The sequence below is a fragment of the Mirounga leonina genome, unplaced genomic scaffold (assembly GCF_011800145.1).
Source record: "Mirounga leonina isolate KUSES-001 unplaced genomic scaffold, KU_Mleo_1.0 Mir_205, whole genome shotgun sequence".
Taxonomy (NCBI): Eukaryota; Metazoa; Chordata; class Mammalia; order Carnivora; family Phocidae; genus Mirounga; species Mirounga leonina.
Genome location: NW_023270515.1, coordinates 1,075,287 through 1,094,636, shown reverse-complemented (window position 1 = coordinate 1,094,636; position 19,350 = coordinate 1,075,287). Strand labels below are relative to the sequence as shown.

Here is a 19,350-nt window from a genome sequence, read left to right as displayed (position 1 = left end):
TTGATGGCTGCATAATATTCCATTGTATATATGAACCACATCTCCTTTATCCATTCATCTGTCGATGGACATCTGAGCTCTTTCCATAGTTTGGTTATTGTGGACTTTGCTGCTATGAACATTGGGGTGCAGGTGCTCCTTCAGATCACTACATTCGTATCTTTGGGGTAAATACCCAGTAGTGCAGTTGCTGGGTTGTAGGGTAGCTCTATTTTCAATTTTTGAGGAACCTCCATACTGTTTTCCAGAGTGGCTTCACCAGCTTGCATTCCCACCCACAGTGTAGGAGGGTTCCCCTTTCTCCACATCCTCGCCAACATCTGTCGTTTCCGGACTTGTTAATTTTAGCCATTCTGACAGATGTGAGGTGGTATCTAATTGTGGTTTTGACTTGTATTTCCCTGATGCCAAATGATGTGGAGTATTTTTTCATGTGTCTGGTGGCTATTTGAATGTCTTCTTTGGAGAAATGTCTGTTCATGTCTTCTGCTCACTTGTTTGGATTATTTGTTCTTTGGGTGTTGAGTTTGATAAGTTCTTTATAGATTTTGGATACTAGCCCTTTATCTGATAAGACATTTGCAAATATCTTCTCCCATTCTGTCAGTTGTCTTTCGGTTTTGTTGACTGTTTCCTTTGCTGTGCAAAAGCTTACTATCTTGATGAAGTCCCAATAGTTCATTTTTGCCTTTGTTTCCCTTGCCTTTGGAGACATGTCTAGCAAGAAGTCGCTGCGGCCGAGGTCACAGAGGTTGCTGCCTTTGTTGTCCTCTAGGATTTTGATGGACTCCTGTCTCACATTTAGGTCTTTCATCCATTTTGAGTCTATTTTTGGGCATAGTGTAAGGAAATGGTCCAGTTTCATTCTTCTGCATGTGGCTGTCCAATTTTCCCAACACCATTTGTTGAAGAGACTGTCTTTGTTCCATTGGACATTCTTTCCTGCTTTGTCAAAGATTAGTTGACCATAGAGTCAGTTGGACTGGACTCTCTATTCTGTTCCATTGGTCTATATGTCTGTTTTTGTGCCAGTACCAAGCTGTCTTGGTGATCACAGCTTTGTAATATAGCTTGAAATAGGGCAATGTGATGCCCCCAGCTTTGTTTTTCTTTTTCAACATTTCCTTTGCTATTTGGGGTCTTTTCTGATTCCATACAAATTTTAGGATTATTTGTTCCAGCTTTGTGAAAAAAGAATTAATGGTATTTTGATAGGGATTGCATTGAATGTGTAGATTGCTCTGGGTTGCATAGACATTTTAACAATATTTGTCCTTCCAATCCATGAGCATGGAATGTTTTTCCATTTCTTTGTGTCTTCCCCCATTTCTTTCATGAATGTCTATAGTTTTCTGAGTACAGATCCTTTGCATCTTTGGTTAGGTTTATTTCTAAGTATCTTAGGGGTTTTGGTGCAGTTGTAAATGGGATTGACTCCTTCATTTCTCTTTCTTCTGTCTCATTTGCAACTGATTTCTGTGCATTGATTTTCTATCCTGCCACTTTGCTGAATTCCTATATGAGTTCTAGCAATTTGGGGGTGGAGTCTTTTGGGTTTTCCACATAGGGTATTTGTCATCTGTCTATGCGCTTTTAAAGGCAACAACCTCAAATTTCCTTGCCTTCCTTTGTTTGCTTCTGCTTTGTAATCCAGAATAATAGCTAGCAGAGATGATCATACCAACCACGGGGTCATTTAAATGGGATCACACTTTGAGGAAAGTGTAGGTTTAGTGGCAGGCTCCTGCGTGAGCCATCATTCTAACCACTGGTAACCAAGAGCACTGCCGCAGGAGGTCGCTGTGGCTCACTGCCTCACGACTGCGTGTCCGAGCAGGGAGGACGTGTCCTCCAACAGGAAGGCCCTCCTAGCCTAAAGCCTCCTTGACACCCCTAACCTGTGTGGCCCAAAATAAGACAAAACCGGTGAAATGGTAGGGTAAAGGGGAACCGGCAAATGTTATCCATATATTGGGGAAAAAAAGTTTTAAATGTCTGTACACTTTGTCTTACACTACAAACTTCAGCATTATTTTATATCTAAAATCAATGTTGCTTCCACATGTAAAATGTTTCTTACATATAATGTACCTGTTCTGTAGTTTCTTCAACAAAATCTGTACAAGCAGACAGAAGTTTTTCACTGACAAGTATGAAACACCAGGAAACCCAAAAATCGGAAGATGCTCCATCTTTGACAGCTAAGGTACAACAGATTTGAATTCTTGCAGTGTCTGAACATATCTTTATAAAAATAGGGTATAAATAGTCTCTTATTCTCCACAAAAAGTATTTATATTCATTGAACAAAACACAATTTAAAATTGCCTGTACCCAAAAAAAATGTGGTTTTGCTGCTTTTCTAAATTATAGGGTAAAAGGACAACTGGAAACATTGGTCATAAAGAAAAATCAACTGAAATAACCTGTGCAATTCCTCACTATATCAGCAAACTTCCAAACCAAGAGGATTCCAAGAGAAAATACGAAGGTAATTGTAACCACTTTTAAAAGTTTCCTTTACTCTTACTCGATTTAAGTTGTGAATTAGTGTGTGTGTGTGTGTGTGTGTGTGTGTGTGTGTGTGTGAAAAGTATACATAAGAGGCACTTGGGTGGCTCAGCTGGTTAAGCCCGCCTTCGGCTCAGGTCATGGTCTCAGGGTCCAGGGATCAAGCCCCACAGGGAGCCTGCTTCTCCCTCTCTCTCTGCTGCCGCCCTGCTTGTGCTCTCTCTCTCTGCATCAAATAAATTCTTTATAAAAAGTAAATAAAAGTATACATAAAACACATTTATACAATGTAAAGAATTCTTAGGAAATGAGCATCTGTGTAGCCACACCCCTGCTTAAGAACTAGCACCTTCGTGTTCCCCGCACACCTGTGGGCCCTTCCGAACCACAGGCCTGCGTCCCCCGCCCGCCAGAAATAACCACCACCTTCCATTTTATGCCCGTCGTTGCCTTGCTGTTCCTCACAGTGCGTATCCTTAACAGTATGTTCAGTTTTGACACACTGAGCAGCAAACCCAAACCTCGCTGAGTGAAGGGCAACATCCCTGCTAAGGAGACTTTAAATGAAGACTCCCAGGAAAAGACGCACAGACTCTGGCTTCAGCTTCCCGGACATACAAGGGGTCGGAGCCGGGGGTGAGGTCAAGCGTCCCCTGGGAGGCAGAGACCCACCAGGGCCCTGGCACCTACAGCGGGACAGACGGGGTGGGAGGGAATGGGCTGCCAGAATTTCCTGTGCTAAGGTCACCAGACTCCGCTCCAGCGCTCGGGAGTGGGTCCAAGCAGACCGCTGCTGTCCCCAGCCACGCCAGGCGGCAGCGCATGAGGGCGAGGACCACACCTTCATCAGGCCCCGGGCCGGACAGGCCAAGGACGTTGCGTGCCCGGGAGGTCTGCGGAGCAGGGGTCTTGGAGGCGCCACTCGGCGCTTCAGCCTCTTGGCCTCGGGACCGGTCCCCGCACCTCTGGCGCGCAGCTGTGGTGCTGGGACCCGCGTTTCCCCGCGGGCTCCTGCCACCGCGCTCTGCCCAGTCTTCCGGCCCCTAAGCCGTGGCCTCCTCCTGGGTAAGAGCCGTCGTGCCCTAAGAGCACATCCTCCCCCAGCTGCTGCAGGATGTGTGTGCCTGTCGCCTGGAGAGGGCATCACGCGGCCCTCACGCTTGACGAATACTTGGCTGGAAAGGAAGTCCGGTTGGAGATCATCCGCCTTCAGCATTCTTGGTGAAGACGGTCTCTACTGAGCGCGAGAGAGCGGGCACACGCGAGTGGGGCTGGGGCAGAGGGGGCGAGAATCTCAAGCGGACTCCCCGGGGAGCACCGGGCCTGTGCGGGGCTCGATCCACGACCCTGGCATCAGGACCCGAGCGGAAATCGAGCCCGAGGCTTCTTCCCCCACGGAGCCGCCCGGCGCGCTCCGCTCGGAATTTTAAAGCCACTGCCCCCTGGCGTCCGTGCGAAACCACTGCGGCGGGAAAGGCGCCGCGCGCGCCACGGCCGGGCAACCGCAGCGGCGGCGGGCAGTCCCCGCGGCCCGGGTCCCGCTCGGGGGGCCCCCCCTCGGTGTGGGGCCTCCGAATCCCCCGGACGACACAGGGCTCGCCGGCGCTCGCAGGACGCCGCCGCAGTGCGGCCGACCGCGGCTGACAAGTGGGCTGGGCGGTTTCCCCGGCGCTGTTGGTCCGTGTCGCTAATTCTCGCCGTCCCGGAAAGCGTGCCCATCCACGGGACAGAGAGTCTCGGAGCCACGGTGTCCGGGCCGGTCCCGGGAGGAGTCGCGCGCTCGTGCGCCGCTGACCCAGCGAGGAAGGACCGCTGCGCGCGCAGCAGGGAAGGCGTGCGGCTCGGCTGGGGGCCGTGGAGCTGCCGAGAGCGCCCGCACCGAGAGGGACGCGCCGGGCGGCGGCGGGGGCGGCGGGGGCGGCGGGGGCGGCGGGGCGCACACCCGACGAGGGCCTTCCGGGCGAAGCCCGCGCCGCCCGCAGGAGGGACTGCGCAGCGGGGGGCTCAGGGGGGCTCGGGCCGAGTCCCGCGGCGGGCCAGCTCGGGGGGCACGGTGGGGACTTGGGCCTGCTCTCGGAGGCGGGGGGGCACGGGGAGCCACGAAGGGCTCGGAGTAGAGGCCGCCGTGCAGCAAGAGCAGGGCAGGGAGGCCGGGAGCAGCCCACCGCCCTAGCCCCGGAAGGGGGCTCACACAGGCGGAGGTGGCAAAGGAGCAGTTTCACCCAGGGTGTCCCGTGTTCACCTTCGCATCAGGTATCGGGGCACGACAGGAACGGTTCTTTAGAATTAACCATATAGTCTGCGGGCTTCTTTGCTCACCACTAATTCTTAAAACAATTGCTCTTGCTAGAATTCCTTTTTTTTTTTTCCTGGATTAAAAGGAATACTTTTATTTCGGAATGTATTCACGTGAGAAAATTTCCCAACCCCGTGCTCATGTGACATTGCCCCATTCCCCGCCACAAATGAGCGACCGTCCAGGTGTGTAAGTGATCCGGACGCAGGTCGTGGGTGCGGGTTTCCTGAGAAGGTGTGCATCTCCGTCCCTGCAACAGCCCTTCCTCGGAAGAGGGGAGGCTGAGGGCAGGGCTTCCTGAGTGCCTGAGTAAGGAACGGGAACGGAAAGCTCACCTCCAAATGACTTTTTCATTTAGCAGCCTACCCTGAACCTCTCTCCCCCGTCAGTCCCCACGGCCCCACCCCGGCCTTTATAATAGCTGCCCAGAATCCCCCGGACTGCACATGCCATTTCTTTACCCGTGGCCCCTGCACACACATTTAGGATGTTTCCTGGTTACTACACCATGCTGCAGTACACATCCTTATACGTATCTTTGCGCATTTTTGTACAGTTTGGTCCAGAAGTGAGGTTGTTGGATCTAAGAGTATGTTCACGTAAATTCTGATAGATACAGGGGAGCCAGGGTGGTGCAGATGGCTGAGCGTCTGACTCTGGTTTCAGCCCAGGTCATGATCTCAGGGTCTTGAGATCGAGCCCTGGGTCAGGCTCCGTGCTCAGCAGGGAGTCTGCTTGAGATTCTCTCCCAGTCCCTTTGCCCCTCTCGCCAAACCCCCATGCACAAGTGCACACTCTCGCTCTAAAAAAAAAAAAGGTTAAAAAAAACTTTTGTATAGTTACAGTCAAATTGCCATCCAAAAAAAGCTGTACCAATTGACACACCCACCAATGGGGAACAGAGTTCCAATTTCCCCATATTCTCACCAAATCTGGAAACTATTTGTCAGTTTGGATGGGTGAAAAGTATTCTCATTGTTTTAAATGGCACTCCATCGCCTAGGAATGATGAGCATCCACTGATAACTTCTTAAATGTCTGTTCTTCTTTCATGAATATCATGTTTCTTTTGGTTTCATAATTCTTATTTATTTGGTATGTTCTAGGAAAGTTGAACGTTTCAAGCTTGTTACCAGCACCCTTCCCTGTATTCTAGTGTTGGATGCATGTCACGTTCATGTGCCTGTCAGATGTCAACAGTGTGCTCAGTATGCCTTCTTGAAATAGAAATCCCTACATTTTAAAGATCACTAAACAGACTATTTTTCGAATACAGATTTATCGAAGGAAGAGGAACATTTGGAAGTACAATCACCTCTGGCGAATATTGGAAGACAGAGAGAAACAAAAGAAGATCAAGAAAAGAAAACCACTTTGGTGAAAGAAGAAGAACTACCACCAAAAAGAATTCAAGTAACTCATCCTGAAAGGGAAGGCAAGCAGGAAGACAATGCAGGGAAAGAAAAGTTCAAAACAAGTCTCCAAATAAATGACGTGGACGAGATGCCTGATAAAAATGCTGCTGCGAATATCAAGATACCCTTCAGACAGAGAAAGCATTACTCGTTCACAGAAGCGACGGAGAACCTGCACCACGGGCTTCCTGCCTCGGGCGGCCCGGTCGGGGCAGGTGTGATGAGAGGCGGCGTGGGCACCAGCAAGCCTCGCGGTAACGCGGACGGACTGAAGCCAGAACATTCTGTGAGTGGGTATGAACCCTCTTTCGGCAAGTCTTCCCGAACAAAAGCAAAAGATACTTTCAGAGATAAGAAAAGAAGTCTAATGGAAGAACTCTTTGGGTCGGGCTATGTCTTTAAACACGACCAGACCAGCACGGCTGCTCCTAAACACGCTGACGAGACTCTGGAAAGTAAGAAGATGCACCATCTACCTCCTAGTCAGGCCTCCGCCAGCAACGCTTTCGGAGATTCTAAAGTAACTGTGGTAAATTCTATTCAGTCATCTTCACCTACAGAAGGCAAAAGAAAAATAATTATTTAAATATAATCAATATCCTAATACATTCTGATATGATATTCTCGTTCTTATGTGCCTTTAATCTTATAATGTTAGTGTTGTGTGTCTGTGTGTTTCAGTACTTAAACTGACTTTGGATAATTAAGGTTTTTATAACCTAATTTTGAAAATCCATTTTGTACTAGCCAATCACATTTCAAATATAAAATTATATCTTTTCTTCCTACAACTGAAAACATGTCCATTATCTTTTAGAAGACTGATTTACTCCATGGCTTTAATACTCTGTGGGACTCACGGCTCTTAAGTCCAAGTCAGCCAGCCAAGACCCACACACCTCATGTACGTGGGAACGTCCGCAGCAATCAAATTGTGTTTTAACTAAAAAACATGGAAGCAGCTTTCAAAGAGAAGACTCTATAAAAAAAAAAAAGGCATAGTGATGACCAAGCGTGGTTTTATGAAAATTACTTTTGCGTGTTCTCCTATTCAGCTCAACTGCCTTTGTGATGACACTCTCCTCGTGTACACCTGAGATTCACTATTTTTACTTCTATTTGTTACATACCTATTCCTTGTCCTTCTTCCTGTTAATCTTGTTGTAAAAGAGCACCTGGGCAGAAGAGTGTCCACTCTAGCGAGCGGCTCCATTGCACTGAGAGTATCTCGTATGGGGACTAGACAGCGGCTGCGCTCCCAGCACTGATCAGTTTACTTACCACCTTCATTTAGTTTAAGGCCAACTTATTTACAGTGTGGACCATGCTATTTCCAAAGAGGTTTACGGATTGGTGTGTAATACTAACACTTTAAAAAATTGAGAACTTTAAAAATAAAACTTTTAAAAGAGAGTGAAAGCCACGGTGGGAAACAATTGTATTCAAAACCAAAGACGAGATAAATACTGTAACTGCCATAAGCTTTGATCTTTATGAAAACCACAGAGGGGAACAGAGAAGGAAAGGGAGGTGGGGGAGGGAGGAAAGTTCGATGTTCCACAGGCTTCTAAGGAGAGACACGCAAATGCACGTCAAATGATATAAATGCCTAGCCCTAAATTCTGGAGAAATTCACTAAAAGGATTCTTGGAAATGGTATATGGAATAATAGTCCAGTATTTTAACATCTACTTGCTTTACAGCAGGTGTAGGATTTTTCAAGGAGATCTTTTCTTATGCCTGCCTACCCATAACAAAAGCATAAATCATAACATGAGTTAAGGGTCCCTCCGACTCTTGATCTCAGCGCAGGTCTTGATCTCAGGTTGTGAAATCAAGATGCACTGGGCATGGAGCCTACTTTTTTTTTTTTTTTTAAAGATTTTATTTATTTATTTGACAGAGAGAGACATAGTGAGAGCAGGAACACAAGCAGGGGGAGTGGGAGAGGGAGAAGCAGGCTTCCTGCGGAGCAGGGAGCCCAACGTGGGACTCAATCCCAGGACCCTGGGATCATGACCTGAACCGAAGGCAGACGCTTAACGATTGAGCCACCCAGGCGCCCTGGAGCCTACTTTAAAAAGGAGAGAGAGAGAGAGATCCAGGCTGGTAGTACCCTCAGGGCAGGAGAAATGCAAATTGTCTCTGGAAAAACCTGTCCTTGACCCAGGCCTCAAGAAATTCCCATAGATAATTAAAAACAAAAACAAAAACCCACCCACACACATGCAGTACAAAAAATGATAAAAGACAAGAAAACAAGGTGTTAAGACAACCAACAGGAACAGATATCAGGGTCAGATCTGCAAAGACTCTACATGTTGCAATTATTATACGTAGAAAATAAGCATGTTTAAAGAAATAAGTTTCTGAAAATATGAATAAAAAGAACAAGAATTCAGCATATGTGACAAAGAACTTAAAAGATGTACATATAATCATTGAATTTAAATTAACTCTATAAATGGGCTTAACAGCAGAAGAAACCAGAACACAGCAAAAAGATGGATCTAAGAAACCAGAACACAGCAAAAAGATGGATCTAAAGAAGCGATCACCATCGAAGCACAGAGAGAGAGAGGAAGTATGAGGGGAGGTTAACAGGCATTCACAGATTAAAAAGGCTGAACTAATATGTAATCTGATCTTCTGAAGAAGAAAGAAGAGAGAATGGAGCAGAGTTAAATACCTAAAGAGATAAAGGGTGAAAAATTTCCAGAACTGACAGAAGGTACCAATCCACTGATTCAGAAATCAAGCAAAATAAGCAGAAATAGAAATGAAACAAAACACACCTGGCTAGGGCATGGTGAAACTGCAGAACACCAAAGACAAAGAGAGATCTTAAGATCAACCAGACAGTAAAGGCAACGTATTGTGAAAGGAAGCACGGCACGCATCCATCATGACAGTGAAGGCAGAAAACAGTGGGGAGCCCACGGGACAGCCGTGACCTAGAACCGCACACCCTCCAACACTGTCCAGAAGAAGGAAGATGCAGGACACATTTTCAGAGCCTCGCTAATGCGGAGATCAGCAAACCTTTTCTATAAAGGGCCGGATAGTAAATAACTTAGGCTCCACAGGCCACCTACTCTCAGTCACACCTTCGCGACACCACTGGAACGTGAAAACAGTGGGAGACGATACGCAAACCGGCCTGGCTGGCCTCCTTCCAATACAACAAACCAAGTGCAGCCCGCTCGCCAAGTAGAGCCTGCCATCTAACTCCCGTTCTGACTGACAGACTTCAGGCAGAGGGACTGGTCTGAGATAAAAGGTCTCCTGTGCGAGCAAGAGAGTGGTGAATGTGTAGTCCTAACATCGTGGTTTTACACCACCATCTCTTGTAGGGTCACACGGCTGAGGCATCATGTGTATGATGACGAGTACCTCGTGCATCGGGAGGGAAGGACTGACATTCTGGTGTTGGCGCTCACACTACAGCAGAGGAGAGGAAAGCATTAACGTTAAGCATGGACAAATTTCCTAATGTTAAAACAAAAATCAAGTAACTTCAAAATTTAAGGGGGGAGAAGGATGTGGGAAAAAAAAAAGAAGAAGGCAATCATGAGATAACAGAAAATATGTACTGGGGGGACACCTGGGTGGCTTAGTCGGTTAAGCGGCTGCCTTCAGCTCAGGTCATGAGCCCAGGGTCCTGGGATCGGGTCCCGCATTGGGCTCCTTGCTCAAGAGGGGAGCTTGCTTCTCCCTCTCCCTCTGCCTGCCGCTCCCCCTGCTTGTGCTCTCTCTCTCTATCTCTCTCTCTGTGTCAAATAAATAAATAAAATCTCTAAAAAAAAAAAAAAGAGGGCACCTGGGTGGCTCAGTCGGTTAAGCGTCTGCCTTCAGCTCAGGTCATGATCCCAGGGTCCTGGGATCGAGCCCCGCATCGGGCTCCCTGCTCGGCGGGAAGCCTGCTTCTCCCTCTCCCACTCCCCCGGCTTGTGTTCCCTCTCTCGCTATGTCTCTCTCTGTCAAATAAATGAATAAAATTTAAAAAAAAAAGAAAGAAAGAAAGAAAGAATGTACTGGCCTCTGCCCAGGCTCCCAGCACAGAGCTCCTGAAACCCCTGTAATTCCCTGCATGGGAAGAGCACTCGGAGCACCTTTTGTTCTGGTATTTGGTCTCTAACCCCTTCCTGACACAGGGCTCCGGAAACCCTGGTAATTTCTGGGTGATGGGCGTGTCTTTTGTTCTAACGAGGCGACTCCAGGTGGGCTCCTGGGTGGGGGCTGGTCACTGGAAAGACCACGCTGGGATTAGAAGTTTGGAACTTTCAGCCCCACCCTTATACTCTTGAGAAGGGAGAGGGGCTGAAAATGGAGTTGATGATCCACCATGCCTACCCAAGGAAACCTCCATAAAATCCCAGCAGCATGGGGTTGGGAGAGCTTCTGGGTTGAACACATGAAGGTGCAGGGAGAATGGCGTGCCTGGAGACGGCGTGGAAGCTCCACACCCCTTCCCACACACCTTGCCCTAAGCATCCCCTCCATGTGCTGGTCATCGGTATCCTTTATCATATCCTTTTATAATAAACTGGCAAACAGGAGGAAATGGCTTTCCTGAGTTCTGAGCTGCTCTAGCAAATTAATCAAACCTGAGGAGGAGATCATGTGAATCCCTGACTGATAGTGGTTGGTCAGAAGCAAAGCCCAGACCTCCCGGTAATGGGTAGCCCAGCAAATAAAAAAGCACCAGTAAAGAAAAAGATTTGAATAAGACAGTTGGTAACTCTAACCTAATGGACACATACAGAAGACAACTTCAAACTTGTATTTTTCATCACAAATGGAGGATTTACAAAAATTTTATCCTAATATATTTTAAAGTTGAGAAGAAATGGTTAAATCCTAAGCTAATTTTCCTAATATAATTCAAGAAAAAATATAAAACTGAAAAACCTCATAATCACTAAAGAAATTGAAATCAGTAGTTAATCTTTCAATAAAAATAAGAGAAAACCCAGAAGATTTTACCAACAAATTCATCATATATTCAAAGAATAACTCAGACCTTAAAGCTGGTCCAGAATATAGAAAAAGGAACATTTTCCAACTCATTCGTATGAGACTGGCATAACCATGATAACAAAACCAGATGAGGAAAAAGACAATACTGTCCACATTCAACACTTCTATTCCACACTGTACTAGAGGTTCTGGCCAGAGCAAGTAGGCAAAAATGAAATAAAAGGCATTGATTGGAAAAGAAGTAAAACTATTTCTATTCACAGATGACATGATCTTGTATATAGAAAATCCTAAGGTATCCACTAAACTACTGGAACTGATAAATGAGTCTGCAGAATACAAGATCAATGTATAAAAACCAATTTCTATATAACAATCTGAAATGAAATTTAAAAAATTTCACTTATAATAGCATCAAAAAGAAAATACTTATGAATAAATTTAACAAAAGAAATAGAAAATATCATCTGAAAACCACAGAGCGTTGTTGAAAGAAATTGAAGATCAAAATAGCTTGAAAGACAGCCCATGTTCATGGAATGGAAGACCTAATACTGTTAAGAGGGCAATACTCCCCAAGCTGACAAATTCAACACAATCCCTATCAGAATCCCAGCTAACTTCTTCATAGAAATTGAGAAGCTAATTCTAAAATTCAAATGAAATTGCAGGGGACACAGAACAGCCAAAACAATCTTTAAGAAGAAACACAAAATTGGAGGATGTACACTTCCCAATTTCAAGACTTACTACAAAGCTCAAAACATTTTGGAATTGGTTTAAGTACAGACAGACAACAAGGTGGATGGAATAGAACTAAGAGTCCAGAAATAAACCCATGTATCTACAGTTCACTGATTTTGACAAGGTTGCCAAGACCACTCAACGGGGAATAAACAGTCTCAACAAATGGTGCTTAAAAACCAGATATCCACGTACAAAAGAATAAAGGTGAACCCTTACCTCACTCTCTATACAAAAATTAATTCAAAGTGAATAAAAGACTTAAATGTAAAAGTTAAAACTATAAAACTCTTAGAAGAAAACATAGACATAAATCTCTGTGACCCTGGATTTGGCAACGGATTCTTAGATATGACACCGAAAGCACAAGCAACAACAAAAATATTGGCAAAAGCTACACAATATTCATTCAACTTAAGAATGAACTCTCAGAAAAAAAAAAAAAAAAAAAAGAATGAACTCTCAGGCAGGAGTCAATACTGAGTGTTGAAAGAGGGATGCAGAAGAGGAAAGGATGGTGGAGGAGTAGGGGACCCTACTCCAACTGGTCCCTGGAATTGAGCTGGATATCTACCAGACCACTCTGAGCACCCACAAAACCAGCCTGAGATGTAAGAAGATCTGGATCTCTACAAACAGAATATCGCAGGCGGCTGGTTCCAAGGTACGAAGTGGGGAGCCGTGATTCCGCGGGCAGATATCAGAGGATAAACGGCAGTGGGAGGGTGCCTGGCCGTGGGGATCCTACACCGCCGGTGAGTGACAGCCTCGCGCGCTGCGGACGGGCACAGACTCGCAGACCGGTAGCGTCGGGAAAGGACTTTAGGGCAGCCCCCGGGGCAGAAACCCAGAGGGCGGGGTCGTGCGTGCGAACTGGGAGCGGCTGGCAGTTTTGGAAGCACAAAGGGCAGAGACATGCCCCGACCTGGAGGCAGGACTGGGGGCGCTGTGGAGGGGCGCACAACCCAGGACGCTGCAGTTTATAGCAGCACGGACAGAAACGGAGACGGTGTGGCTAGAGAGCTCACTGAAGAACAGACTGCGGTCTCTCTGCTCTGAGGCAGAGGGTTGGAAACGGTCTCTTCTGCTCTGACTCATGGAAGAGACATGGAAAGCCGCCAGGGAAAGCCGCCAGAGAACAAAAGCCCCAAAAAACTGGTTCCCACTGAGCCAAACCCCCACCACAGGGGTCAGGGCAACTCTGCCCAAACAGGGTTGCCTGAGTAACAGCGTGGCAGGCCCCTCCCGCAGAAGATAGGCTGGGAGAACAAGAGACCAGCAACCCTAAGGTCCCAAGAAAACAGGTGCATCTTGCTTGGGTTCTGGTCAATAATTTGGACTCTATACATTCCCTCAACCACCCCTCAACAGTATGACTAGGAAGAGGAACCCCCAAAATAGGAAAGACTCAGAGACTATCACTCATGCCACAAATTTACAAATGGATTCAGATATAACCAAGATGTCGGAGATGGAATTCAGGCTAGCAATTGTGAAGACAATGGCTAGAATGGAGAAATCAGTTAATGGCAACATAGAGTCTCTAAGGGCAGAAATGAAAGCTGAATTGGCAGAACTTAAAAATGCTATCAATGAGATCCAAACTAATCTAGATAATCTAACAGCTAGGGTAAGTGAGGCAGAAGAATGATTAGTGACCTGAAGACAATTTAATAGATAAAAAAGGAAAAGAGGAGGCCAGGGAAAAACAACTCAGAATCCATGAAAATAGAATCAGAGAAATAAGTGACACCATGAAACATTCCAATGTCAGAATTATTGGGATCCCTGAGGGGGTTGAGAGAGAGAGAGGACTAGAAGATATATTTGAGCAAATCATAGCTGAGAACTTCCCTAATCTGGGAAATGAAACAAACATTCAAGTCCTAGAGGCAGAGAGGACCCCTCCCAAGATCAAGGAAAACAGGCCAACACGCCGGCATGTAATAGTAAAACTTGCAAATCTTAGAACCAAGGAAACCATCTTAAGGGCAGTTAGGGGGAAGAGATTCCTTATGTACAGAGGGAGGAACATCAGAATAACATCAGACCTATCCACAGAAACCTGGCAAGCCAGAAGGGCCTGGCAAGACATATTCAGGGTACTAAACGAGAAGAACATGCAGCCAAGAATACTTTATCCGGCAAGGCTGTCATTTAGAATGGATGGAGAGATGCAGAGCTTCCACGACCGGCAGAAGCTGAAAGAATATGTGATCACTAAGCCAGCCCTGCAAGAAATATTAAGGGGGGTTCTATAAAAGGAGAAATACCCCAAGAATGATATACAACAGAAATTTACAGGGGCAATCTATAAAAACAAGGTCTTCACAGGCAACATGATGACAATCCATATCCTTCAATAATCACTCTCAACGTGAATGGCCTAAACGCTCCCATAAAACGGCACAGGGTTGCAGATTGGATAAAAAGACAGGACCAATCCATATGCTGTCTACAAGACAGGTTCATTTTGAACATAAAGATACATCCAGACTGAAAGTGAAGGGATGGAGATCCATCTTCCGTGCCAATGGACCTCAAAAGAAAGCTGGGGGAAAAAAAACAAAAAATAAAAAACAAACAAAAAACAAACAAACAAACAAAATAAAACAAAATAAAAAGAAAGCTGGGGTAGCAATTCTTATATCAGACAAATTAGATTTTAAACTAAAATCTGTAGTTAGAGACACAGAAGGACACTATATCATTCTTAAAGGGTCTATCCAACAAGATCTAACAATTGTAAATATCTATGCCCCCAACATGGGAGCAGCCATCTACATAAGCCAACTGTTAACCAAAATAAAGAGTCATACTGATAACAATACGTTAATTGTAGGAGACCTCAGTACTCCACTCTCAGCAATAGACAGATCATCTAAGCAGAAAATCAACAAGGAAACAAGAGCTTTGAATGATACACTGGACCAGATGGACCTTATAGATACTTACAGAACATTCCACCCTAAAACAACAGAATACTCATTCTTCTCGAGCGCACATGGAACTTTCTACAGAATAGACCACATAATGGGTCACAGATCAGGTCTCAACCGATACCAAAAGACTGAGATTATTCCCTGCATATTCTCAGACTATAATGCTTTAAAACTGGAACTCAATCACAAGAAAAAATTTGGCAGAAATTCAAACACTTGGAAGCTAAAGACCACTCTGCTCAAGAATGTTTGGGTCAACCAGGAAATCAAAGAAGAACTTAAACAATTCAAAGAAACCAATGAGAACGAAAACACATCAGTCCAAAACCTATGGGATACTGCAAAGGTGGTCCTAAGGGGGAAATACATAGCCATCCAAGCTTTACTCAAAAAAATAGAAAAAGGGGCGCCTGGGTGGCTCCGTCATTAAGCGTCTGCCTTTGGCTCAGGTCATGATCCCAGGGTCCTGGGATCGAGCCCCGCATCGGGCTCCCTGCTCAGTGGGAAGCCTGCTTCTCCCTCTCCCACTCCCCCTGCTTGTGTTCCTGCTCTCTCTCTCTCTCTCTGTCAAATAAATAAATGGAATATTAAAAAAAAAAAAAAAGGTTTGTAAAAAGAAAAAAATAAAAATAAATAGAAAAATCCCAAATTCACCAACTAACTCTACACCTTAAAGAACTAGAGAAAAAGCAACAAACAATGCCTAAGCCACATATTAGAAGAGAAATAATTAAGATTAGAGCAGAGATCAATGAATTAGAAACCAGAAACACAGTAGATCAGATCAACGAAACTAGAAGCTGGTTCTTTGACAGAATTAATAAGATTGCTAAACCACTGGCGAGACTTATCCAAAAGAGAAGAGAAAGGACCCAAATTAATAAAATTATGAATGAAAGGGGAGAGATCACGACTAACACCAAGGAAATAGAAACAATTATTAGAAATTATTATCAACAACTATATGCCAATAAACTGAGCAATCTGGATGAAATGGAGGCCTTCCTGGAAACCTGGAAACTGCCAAGACTGAAAGAGGAAGAAATTGACAACCTGAATAGGACAATAACCAGTAATGAGATTGAAGTAGTGATCAAAACCCTCCCAAGAGTCCAGGGCCTGATGGATTCCCTGGGGAATTCTACCAAACATTCAAAGAAGACATAATACCTATTCTCCTGAAGCTGTTTCAAAAAAATAGAAACAGAAGGAAAACTTCCAGACTCATTCTATGAGGCCAGCATTACCTTAATCCCCAAACCAGACAAAGACCCCATCAAAAAGGAGAATTTCAGACCAATATCCCTGATGAATATGGATTCCAAAATCCTCAACAAAATCCTAGTAATAGGACCCAACAATACATTAAAAGGATCATCCACCACGACCAAGTGGGATTTATCCCCGGGATGCAAGGGTGGTTCAACATTCACAAACCAATCAATGTGATAGAACACATTAATAAGAGGAGGGAGAAGAACCATATGGTCCTCTCCATTGATGCAGAAAAAGCATTTGACAAAATACAACATCCTTTCCTGATTAAAACTCTTCAGAGTATAGGGATAGAGGGAACATTCATCAAGTTCATAAAATCCATCTATGAAAAACCCACAGCGAATATCATCCTCAATGGGGAAAAGCTGAGAGCCTTTCCCTTAAGATCAGGAACACGTCAAGGGTGCCCACTCTCACCACTGTTGTTCAACATAGTACTAGAAGTCCTAGCAACAGCAATCAGACAACAAAAAGAAATAAGAGGTATTCAAATTGGCAAAGAAGTCAAACTCTCTCTTTTCGCAGATGACATGACACTTTATGAGGAAAACCCAAAAGACTCCACCCCCAAATTACTAGATCTCATCCAGCAATTCAGTAATGTGGCAGGATACAAAATCAATGCACAGAAATCAGTTGCTTTCTTATACACTAACAACGCAACTGTAGAAAGAGAAATTAGAGAATCAATTCCATTTACAATAGCACCAAAAACCATAAGATACCTCGGAATAAACCTAACCAAAGAGGTAAAGGATCTATACTCTAGGAACTACAGAACACTCATGAAAGAAATTGAAGAAGACACAAAAAGATGGAAAAACATTCCATGCTCATGGATCAGAACAATAAACATTGTTAAAATGTTTATACTACCCAGAGCAATCTATACCTTCAATGCCCTCCCGATCAAAATTCCAATGACATTTTTCAAAGTGCTGGAACAAACATTCCTAAAATTTGTATGGAATCAGAAAAGACCCCGAATCGCCAAGGAAATGTTGAAAAAGAAAAACAAAGCTGGGGGCATCACAGTGCCAGACTTCAAGCTCTATTACAAAGCAGTGATCACCAAGACAGCATGGTAGTGGCACAAAAACAGACATATAGACCAACGGAACAGAAATAGAGAGCCAAGATATGGACCTCAACCCTATGGTCAAATAATCTTCGACAAAGCAGGAAAAAATAAGCAATGGAAAAAAAAGACAGTCTCTTCAATAAATGGTGCTGGGAAAATTGGACAGCCACATGCAGAAGAATGAAACCTGACCATTCTCTAACACCATACCCAAAGATAAACTCAAAATGGATGAAAGACCTCAATGTGAGACAGGAATCCATCAAAATCCTAGAGGAGAACATAGGCAATAACCTCTTTAACATCAGCCACAGCAACTTCCTTCAAGATACATCTCCAAAAGCTAGTGAAACAAAAGCAAAAATGAACTTTTGGGACTTCATCAAGATAAAAAGCTTCTGCACAGCAAAAGATACAGTCAACAAAACAAAGAGGCAAACCCACAGAATGGGAGAAGATATTTGCAAATGACACTACAGATAAAGGGCTGGTATCCACGATCTATAAAGAACTTCTCAAATTCAACACCCAAAAAACAAATAATCAAGTCAAAAAATGGACAGAAGACAGGAAAAGACACTTCTCTGAAGAAAACATACAAATGGCTAACAGACACATGAAAAAATGTTCATCATCATTAGCCATCAGGGAAATTCAAATGAAAACTACACTGAGATACCACCTTACACCAGTTAGAATGGCAAAAATTGACAAGGCAAGAAACAACAAATGTTGGAAAGGTTGTGGAGAAAGGGGAACCCTCTTACACTGTTGGTGGGAATGAAAGTTGGTACAGCCACTTTGGAAAACAGTATGGAGGTTCCTCAAAAATTTAAAAATAGAGCTACCCTATGACCCAGCAATTGCACTACTGGGATTTACCCCAAAGACACAGATGTAGTGAAAAGAAGGGCCATATGCACCCCAATGTTCATAGCAGCAATGTCCGCAATAGCCAAACTGTGGAAAGAGCCGAGATGCCCTTCAACAGATGAATGGATAAAGAAGATGTGGTCCATATATACAATGGAATATTACTCAGCCATCAGAAATGATGAACACCCAACTTTTACATCAACATTGATGGGAGTGGAGGAGATTATGCTAAATTAAATAAGTCAAGCAGAGAAAGTCAATTATCACACGGTTTCACTTATTTGTGGAACATAAGGAATAGCATGGAGGACATTAGGAGAAAGAAGGGAAAAATGAAGGGGGGGAAATCGGAGGGAGAGATGAACCATGAGAGACGATGGACTCTGAGAAACAAACTGAGGGTTTTAGAGAGGAGGGGGGGGGGATGGGTTAGCCTGGTGATGGGTATTAAGGAGGGCACGTACTGCATGGAGCACTGGGTGTTATACACAAACAATGGATCGTGGATCACCACATCAAAAACTAATGATGTAATGTATGGTGATTAACATAACATAATAAAATAAAATTAAAAAAAAAAGAGGGATGCATACTCTTTACAAGCCAAATATGCAAGTAGAAAAGCTAACCCACACCAACAAGAAGAGAGCCCCGAGAGAGGATGGCTTCCACATTAGTGTGCAAACCAGCAACACACACAGCTTTGAATCTGCCACACCACCAAAGGGCTCTGTCATGAAGGACTTACAAGAGAAGAGCATCCTAGAAAATTCTAATAACTGTTCATTGGTAACGCCTCAACTATGAAGAAAATATACTCCCTGGGAAAGACTTACATGGCCCTAGTGGAAAGCCATTATGTGATTTTCTTTTTTAAGTTAAATATTCCTGGATACTGACTTAAGACACACTAGGAAGGGAATAAAAAAGCCTAAGGGACAGTCTCTGGCCCAAAAGGCACTTGTAGCAGCACTGAAAACCCTTTATCATACATGCACACAAAAGCATCTAAAACATTAGGAACAAAACCACACAACAGCAGACACCCCACATCAATACAAAACTGGTTGACGAATCAGTCACATAGATACTATGTAAGGTGTTCAACGAGGAGGGGAAGAAAAAAGAAATCACTATCATCTAAGATAGATTAAGAGAGGGCTTCACACATTGCAAGGGGGGCTCAGCACACACACAGATTGCAGGGGAGGCTCAGCACACACACAC

The 19,350-nt window shown here is 44.5% G+C and overlaps 2 protein-coding genes across 2 annotated transcripts in view; one reads left to right on the top strand and one right to left on the bottom strand.

Moving 5' to 3' along the window:
- Positions 1-6,808, top strand: part of LCA5L (lebercilin LCA5 like) — a 43,593-nt gene extending 36,785 nt beyond the window's left edge. The window contains exons 9-11 of the mRNA XM_035028876.1: positions 2,103-2,206; positions 2,374-2,491; positions 6,084-6,808. Coding sequence (XP_034884767.1) covers positions 2,103-2,206; positions 2,374-2,491; positions 6,084-6,808 — 947 coding nt within the window. The remainder of the gene's footprint in view (positions 1-2,102; positions 2,207-2,373; positions 2,492-6,083) is intronic.
- Positions 6,695-19,350, bottom strand: part of GET1 (guided entry of tail-anchored proteins factor 1) — a 28,143-nt gene continuing 15,487 nt past the window's right edge. Inside the window, exon 5 of the mRNA XM_035028880.1 lies at positions 6,695-6,776. Within this exon, the coding sequence (XP_034884771.1) occupies positions 6,763-6,776 (14 nt within the window). The 3' untranslated portion in view covers positions 6,695-6,762. The remainder of the gene's footprint in view (positions 6,777-19,350) is intronic.